The following is an 8,848-nucleotide window of genomic DNA, read 5'->3' on the forward strand; positions in this document are numbered from 1 at the left end:
TTGTTGGTCCATAAGCAAATTGTTACATGATCGAAATCAACTTAAAAATTGGCATTCGAGATAAAAAGATGTTGCAGTGCATTTCGTTTATTTAAAGTAAAATCAAAGAGAGTGCATTCAGGCATCATTACGGAGCATTAAGCTTATAATTTATGTCTCCATTTCAATGTTTGTTGATGACGGTAAAGCGTAGAATGAATTTAACGGTTTATGGTTATCAGTACAGTGCAGTTCAGTAGCTATTGTCTTTTAACTGAGATTCTGATAACAAGTAATATGAAAAGAGAGGCTGAGATTTACAACGTGAAAAAAGCTGAAGAGAAGGCCTTCGAAGTACACTAGACCTATTTCGGTGGCTGGTTAATTTGTCACTTTTTCTAGATTTATATTGATCTTCCGACCGCAAGGCCAAAAAGGGGTTTCTGCACGACGACAAAAATTAGATATTTATTCAGTAGTCTTCCGTGAGTGGTCTCCAAATTAAAAGCAATTTTACGACGCAATTTGCATAGATTACTTGCACTAGGTCATTTCTCTTAGGAGTCGACGAGCCTTTCTATATTCCAAACCCCAAGACTACACATAATAACTTTTAATTAGTTTCTTAAGAGTTAAATGGCGCTTCGACAAAAGATGTTCGAAGGTGTTCGAAGCATTTTTTTCTTTCTAGTAGTAGTATTGCGAAATTCTGCGTTCACTGATAGCTCTCCCCCTCCCTATAAGATGACCGGCACATCAGTTACAGGGGTAGTATTAAATAATATCCCCCTTCCACTTCCTCCCGCCCCCTTCCCTGCTTGAAAACCCACTCAAAAATCCTAACGAGGAAGGCAGAGATTATAACAGGGATGATCAGGTCCATAAGTGTAACTGTAAGAGACAAAACAAGCCAGAAGATTCATTCATAGCACTCAACAACAATTAAGAAGTCTAAGAAAGTGAAAGTACACACAATTATAGCGATGATGTTAGTCGAACCCCCCATCCCACACCCTTTCCCCCACCGTTATCACGCACGTAACCATTGCTTCCGTTACGACCTTGGTCAACTTCGTTCAAATATTTACTTATCCATTTAAAAAAAATATTGATGTGCAGTAAGACGTGAACTTTGTCCGTGATATTGACGTAAAAGGCGGCCATTTTGCTTACCGACAAACACCAATATTTAACAATTATCCTGCGAAATCGCGCGGAATATCGCCTGATACTTAGCCGACGAGGCCGTAGGCCGAGTTGGCTAAAATCAGACGATATTCCGCAAGATTGAGCAGGATAATTGTTTTATTATTCAACAAATTATCGACGAGACACATTTTGGACATAGAAAAACTGTAATTATGCAGCGCTTTACAAGATTTCGGACGAATCTTCGCAACCTACGAATATCGCAGGATATCTGTTATGTACGGATGACAGATATCGTTAACAGTTTGACCATATATGGGCAGCGCGCGCATCTGTTGAATAATAAAGTTCAATATAAGCTGCCGAGGCTAATATCATTTGTGGACCTCCGTAAAGTAGACTCGCGCGTTGACGGTTGACAATAGAGACCTTACGCAATGATGACGTCGCCAAGGTCGACGTCGTCGGGAGTCTAATGGAGCCGTCGACGTTCTGATCGCCGGCGTCGCATTTCGCGATACTTACGCAAGCAGTCATGCGTACGCCGCAGAGGCGGGAGTTTCAAGTTGGCGGGAGTTTGTAGTCACCATATTCGCAGCTCTTGTAACTGATTCGCATCGAAGATGGCAAAGCTACGAGATACCAGAGACTGTCTTTTGTTAAGTTTTGATCAAAACATCATAGACGATGAAGAATTCATTCTCCTTTATGAAATGAATTCTTCGAAAAACCCGGATTTCCCGTACTGGAAGTATGAGCCGTTTGACTTGGATTGTTTATCCGACGAAGAATGCACTAAAGCTGAATTTCGTTTTTGGAAAAACGATATTTATCTGCTGAAAGAAGTCATGCAATTACCTGATGAGATAATCTGCTATAACAGATTGGTTGTTAGTGGGGTCGAGGCACTTTGTATTTTGTTAAAACGATTTGCCTACCCTATTAGATACAGTGATATGTGCCCAAGATTTGCTAGACCTGTTCCACAGCTTAGTATGATTACATCAGAAGTGATGAATTTGGTGTACAACCATCACAGCTACCGCCTGACAAGCATGCAGCAGGACTGGCTTTCTCCTGCGAGTCTTCAGAACTATGCTGATGCGATTCATAATGCTGGGGCTCCCTACACCAACTGCTGGGGTTTTGTTGATGGAACAGTCAGGCCAGTTTGTAGACCTGGGACTTTACAAAGGATTTTATATAATGGGCACAAAACAGTGCATGCAATAAAGTTTCAGTCAGTGGTTGCTCCAAATGGCCTGATAGCAAACTTGTTTGGTCCTGTTGAAGGGCGTCGCCATGATAGTGGTATGCTTCGTGATTCAAATCTCCTAACACAGTTACAGCTTTATTCTCATTCACCTCATGGAGACCCATTGTGTATTTATGGAGATCTGGGATATCCCTTGCGGCCACAACTACAAGCACCCTTTAGGGGATTGCACCTAACTCCACTTCAGCAGAATTTTAATACATCAATGAGTCAAGTTAGAACCAGCGTGGAATGGGTCTTCGGGGACATTATCAATTACTTTAGTTTTCTTGATTTTAAGAAAAACTTAAAAATTGGATTAAGTGCAGTGGGTAAAATGTACATTGTTTGTGCCCTTTTAACTAATGCTCGCACATGTTTATATTCTTCGACCACTGGCAGTTATTTCAACTTAGACCCTCCCTCATTACAAGATTATTTTTCATAATGAAATGTAAGTCACATAGCCAGGCTAGCCTAATTGATCCTTTCAAGCTGCAATACAGGTTTCAATACTTTAGGGCAAATTGAGACAATTACAAATCATTTAAGTTTGTACTTATATTTACTTGTCCAGTTAAACCTGTAGCAATTACCTATAATTGACTGTTACCTATATATAACACACAAAAAATCTTGTAAACAACCGAAAGTAACAACTGTAAGTCAGATGGCCTGACATAAGTTTTGTGAGCTTAGTACTTAAGCCAGTCAGTGCTAAATGAAAGGCAACGAGTCAAACCCTGTATAGAGTTTCAGCTTGTATATTTCGAACTAGCTCTGGATTTTGGTTATATTTAAAATTATTCAAGAAATCATAAGTTAATGTTACATTTTAAACATCCTTCACTCTTGATATCATTTTATTTAGCAGATAAAAAAATATTTTGCAGTATTTTACTAGATTGCAGTTCCAAAACAGACAAACTACAAGTCACAGTGGCTGTGTGGTTTTTGGTGAAAGTATGTCATTATACAGAAAAAGTTAAAATAATGGTACAAATTTTGACATTTTGTTCTGAGACAAAAACAAACTATTGTATAACCTTTGCAAACTTCATGTATTACAGAAATAAAAGTTGCAGAAGTCCTCTCATGTATGGTAGCTGTGCACATGTTTTGTCAAGGGTTGCACTATCTTGACTAAATTGCAGTCATGGGATTACAAAATTGCCTGTTGGGGGGTGAGTGATTTCTACAGATCACAAAAACCATAGCCTTGAAAATTGTAAAATAAATTAAAAATTTCTGAAATCTTCAACCCCCCTCAAACACAAACTTGAATTGACATGGCTTATTGTCACTGCTAAAAATATAATTTTATTGATGAATCCTTCCTTACAAAGTTCTTGTAAACAATTACTTAAAGTAGCAACACACATCAAAGAATCAAATTCTGATAAATGCTTATAACAACAACACTGCTTACAAAAGAGTGATAAGCATTGACTCTGGTTAACAACAACTACATTAGTTTAAGTTATAAAGTACATCAAAGTTCCATAACTCAAGCCTTGCCCTAAAAGGTAGGCTTCAAAATGAACAGGTTACATGAAACATTTCAAAATACCTAAGCCAGGAACTTAGTTCTTAGACATCTTCTCCAGCAGAGTAAATAAAAGTTGTGACTGTTGCTGCTGCATTTGTTGTTGCTGTTGTGCTTGTTTCATCTGCATCTGCTGGTATTGCTGTTGTTGTTGCATCAGCTGCTGCTGTAAGCTAAGCTGCTGTGCTTGAAAATGCTCAAACATTTTCTCCATATTCTGAGAGGTTGAATTTTGCTTCCGAATGGCTTCAAGCTGCATTTCTTTTTGATATTCCATGTCTTGCCGTTTAAGCTGCATCTCTTCCTTCCTCAATTCGAATTCTTTTTCTGCTTTGGTTTGCAGGTACATCATGGTTTCAGTTCCACTTTTTCGTGGCTTTTTCTTTGAGGTCAAGCAATCATCTTTTTCTTCCCCATGCCGTTTTTGCGTTTGTCCCAGGGATTCCAATGCTTTCTGGCGAACTTCCTCTGCCTTTTTTCGATCAAGTAATTCCTTGCCCTGCTTTTCTTTTGTTTCTTTATCATGGCTGCTTAAAGCCTCCTCTGTTTCCTCGAGTATGTTTTCAAGGAGTTTATCTAGTTCGGTCTCATCTGTAGTCGAGCCGCTCTCACTCTCTTGTGCTCTCATCTTTTTCTTGTGCTTATCTAACAGCAATCTGTATCTATCTCTCACCGATTTCTGATTCACTGTGAAAGATATTTCTTCAACAGCACATAAATCATTGGCAATACTAGTCCAAGCATTTCCACTGTGAGTACTCCCCGATTTAAACTGGTAAGGTTTGATGAATAAAATTTCGCGACAAAGATACACGTCGTGCATCTCGGACCACTTCATCGCACCACTACAAAAAGAACACAAAAAGATGTTGATAGCATGTACTCTTGTTTTACTGGTGCCCAAGAGAACCGATACAAAAGACAAAATAATATAGTCAGCTTCCTTTACAAGGCGGTCTTTCAACTCAACATTCACTGTAAATACATACATGTTCATGGTCAAATGACGGGAATTTTTGCGAAGTTCCACTTGAGAAATCCTTAATTACTCAAAAAGCATTATGCCATCAGAAAGCTCACCTTTTCTTAGCAGTTTGAGCGTCTTTTCCTTGCTTGCCTTCCGCTGCCATGTTTTCCTCTGCGACGACTTCAAACCCGCCAGTTTCGCGACGGCGTGTGTTGGCGACGTCTTAGAATAATTAGGTAAAATATGCACGCATGCGCGTTACGCCTAAATTAAGTCACGCACGACGTCGACATTGGCGACGTCGTCATTGCGTAAGGTCCCTAATATATTAACGTAGACGTCTACTTTGCGCAAAATTAACCAGAATTTACACAGCGTGAACAGTATTTAGGCGATGCAGTCAGGTCTGGATCTCGTTTTAGCAAGATCACTGCCGTAGTTTCAACGTTAAATCTCTGCGGACGTGCTTGTGGTCCACATGTTTACTACCACGTGCGACAGGGACAGACTTTTTGTTGATATTAAAAGCCGCATGGTTTCACCACAAGCCTATGAATGGCGGCTAAAACGAAGCTTAGTCAATCGATCCTCCGGCCTTATATCTGCTCAGCTGGGCAGATACCAGGAGAAGCAAGCCCTTTATTTCACCGCGTTTTGCCGCTTGACTATGTATAGCGATTTGACAGTTTAATATATCCGACAGCTTGTAGAGAGCAAGACATGTATATAGTCACGCCATATTTAGTAATTTTTCGTGTTGAACAACAATACCTTCCAATCTCCAAAATAATACTCTATTAAGGTAAAAAAAAAACAAAAAAAAAACATCAGAACTGATGATAAACTAAAAAGGAACAGGGATAGTAAGATTAGGAAAGACTTAGACAGCTGATAACCAGTGACGAACATGAAAAATTACAGTGTAACCTGATCTGTTGTAGCTCTGTAGCGTCGGGGAATCCCCAAATACGTTATTTTATAGTTGACGTTTATTGATCATGAGCAAATCATTACGGCGAACTTTCTTCAGTGATAAAGTCGCGCGCGTTTTGAAACCAATATACAAATCACACAACTTAGTCCAAAGTGGCGTTCTTTGGTATTTCTTCGAAAAGTAAAGGTAAGCCTTAATTGATGATGTGTTTCTAAAGGTATTTCTGAGTTTAGTTCACGAAACGTTTCAATTTTATCGATTTCATTCGGGCGTGCGTACATTATTACTCTAATGCAATGCACAAAAGTTTGTGCCTTGTATTCCTAAGAAGTATTTGATTGTTAAAGCTAATTGAAGCCAGATCAAAATACTGTTTTAAACCTTTTTCTGTAACATCGTACATTAATTCCCAACTACGCAGAAGCGTACGTGACCACTCGAACGCAAATCGTCAACTTGGCGGGAAACTTTGTCTTGATTTATTTCAAAATTCTTAGAACTAACGGAACACAAGAAAGAATACCAGCCAGCCCGGCAGACAGTGAAAGATAATTCATAGTTTGGGGCTGAAAGGGATAAATCGGTAAAACACTACATAAGTTTATTTATTGTGAATATCGTTTGCAACGATAATTGTGCACATGCATCGTAAATATACATGCATATTCCCATGTACATTTTCTTATGACTTCTGATGAAAGCCATTACATTCGATCTAAGAACTATATAAATGTCGGCTGTAACTTCGCGGTAAATTTGTTATATAATTTATCAGTAAATCGTTTCCAAATTCAAATTTGCGGTTTTATATGGAGACAAATGATTCTTTCGCGTGACTGCAGTCAATCAGTCACGGAAGCTAAGTGAAGCGTTCAATACACTGAAACAATCAACTTCATTGTGTAAGGTGTTTTTCACTCTTGCGTGGCAGCGCGATCTTTTCGTAAACATCCTTCACTGTACTCTGAACGCTTGCCATTTGATGCTTTTGAACACGTTGATGTATTTTCCGTTTAAAGAATTTAAGTCGCTTACCACACCTTTGTTTGTAGGTATTTATATCGCCGACGTCTAGAAATTTCACCGCCGTGAAAACATTTTAAAAGCTTAGGAAAAAATTCACTACCTTTATTTCTTGTAATAAAATTTAAGCTGGGGGAAGAAATTTTCCCGTCTAAGTGTTGCTGTTACTGAAAATCATCGAGAGATTGTTCGAACTTTTCAATAAGATGCTGGTTACAAAAATTATAACATGCAAAAAAAAATTGGAAACGTATTATAATTTATTTAATTTGTAAGACAAAAATAAGGTTATCACTATCAAATGAAATTCAAATGGCAACTGTCTTACTCACTCCTATATAAAATGCAATATTCCGTAGGATATTTGTGCCGCCATGTATATTTTCGACATAAAAACAGAAGCCGCGATCAGTGTATTGGAATGAAATTTTAATGCTCCAAAGTTGTACTAATCAGAAGTCGCCCTAGCCTGAATTTCAGACATCCCTCTGTGCTCGCCTGCTTGCCAGAATAGCCTGCGAACAGGCTTTCCGGAGATTTTCGAAGAGCGCTTGGACGGCGCGAAGCGCCGGCGACGAGGTGCCCCGCCGGCCGAGCGCTCTCCAGAAAGCCTGTTCGCAGGCTATGCCAGAAGGGACGTCTGAACACATTTGAGCCTAATGCCGTCCGGTGACGTCACTACACTTTGGTTTTAATTCATGCGGAAAAGTTTCTGTCGAGGCCATGAAATTGTGAAAGAAAAATCGCTTCAATAAAGGATTACAGGGTATAAAATTGTTTTAATAGTAAACTATTGAAAACTTGAGACAAATGAATGAGATTTTAATCGACTGCAGGCTATATTCTTTTTCGGAACCGATTTAATCTGAACTGATTTGCTTTAAACTTATCTAGCGATCAAAATATAATATGTTACGCAGTGGACAAATACAACACACTCGTGAGTAACTAAATGAATCAATTTAGACGCTTACAGAGGCATCAAGAAACGGAATTCAATACAAAAATATTCTACTTGACTGTGGGCACTGAGTTCAGAAATCACTGGCTCATCGAGGCTGCAGGACATAAGCGTCGAGCGGCTTTGTTGACAAAACAAGAATACTCTCATATATAAATTTGGCTAAACACTGCATGTCGAAGCGACGAATGCCGCCAACTTAAAACCTACCGATTTCCATTACTATTCTTCATCCGTAGGTAAACTAATAAAGTAATAAACTCAATGTAAATGACTAATAAATTCATTTCTGGGAAGGTGAACTCTTTCGAATTCTTTTCAAACGTTTTCAAGTTACAATCCTCGCGCGGTAAAATTCAGTCATAATTTCACATAATTATGCAAATAATTTTTAAATCAACCAATCAAAATCACTACCCGGTTTTCGGGTAGTGACGTCACCGGACGGCATTAGGCTCAAATGTGTTCAGACGTCCCTTCTGGCAAGCAGGCGAGCACAGAGGGATGTCTGAAATTCAGGTTAAAGTCGCCCAGGCCTACCGAGAACTACCTACCGAACGTCTTGTCGGTATGAAGTTATTTCGGTCCGAAGTTTTACCGATCAGATGTCGAAATTGTCGGAATTCGTTCCGAAGTTTTTCCGAAGCCTCCCGTTCCTTCAAGCATAGCCAGGCCTAATGCAAATATACTTGTTGAATTGAATAATGACACTATCAGCAATATTCCAGTGTCTTCTTGCATCCTAAGAATTTCAGTTTCTGAAACATTTTGGGGCTTATATAGACTAAGTTAAAGACGAAAACACAGTCGAGTTAGTCATACAGAGTAAAATATTTTGGCAAAATAAACTTTTTCTTTTTATTTCTGGCACGAACATGTTTTGCGCTGGTGGCAGCATTGAAGATTTATCTAGAATTAACAGCTACTGTTATCTTCAGGCTTTTTTATCAGCAAAGATATATTGAAATAATTACTCGAGGGGATTTCCCTACAGTTTTCACATTCTAGAGGATTTACGGTTTTGCGTATGTTCG

General features: G+C 38.9%; 2 protein-coding genes across 2 annotated transcripts; one reads left to right on the forward strand and one right to left on the reverse strand.

Annotated features, from left to right (window-relative positions):
- Positions 1-1,551: 1,551 nt before the first annotated feature.
- LOC144665739 (uncharacterized) lies at positions 1,552-3,021 on the forward strand. Its single transcript, XM_078527036.1, has one exon. It carries the CDS (start codon positions 1,752-1,754, stop codon positions 2,829-2,831), a length of 1,080 nt encoding a protein of 359 aa, XP_078383162.1. The 5' UTR covers positions 1,552-1,751; the 3' UTR covers positions 2,832-3,021.
- Positions 3,022-3,193: 172 nt separating this feature from the next.
- LOC144665757 (uncharacterized) lies at positions 3,194-5,201 on the reverse strand. Its single transcript, XM_078527053.1, has 2 exons — positions 5,010-5,201; positions 3,194-4,774 (listed from the first exon to the last, which is right to left on the reverse strand). The coding sequence occupies exons 1-2, from the start codon at positions 5,057-5,059 to the stop codon at positions 3,967-3,969; spliced, it is 858 nt and encodes a 285-aa protein (XP_078383179.1). The 5' UTR covers positions 5,060-5,201; the 3' UTR covers positions 3,194-3,966.
- Between the last annotated feature and the right edge of the window lie 3,647 nt (positions 5,202-8,848).

The sequence above is a fragment of the Oculina patagonica genome, chromosome 9 (genome assembly GCF_052425735.1).
Source record: "Oculina patagonica isolate OP01 chromosome 9, crgOcupat, whole genome shotgun sequence".
Taxonomy (NCBI): Eukaryota; Metazoa; Cnidaria; class Anthozoa; order Scleractinia; family Oculinidae; genus Oculina; species Oculina patagonica.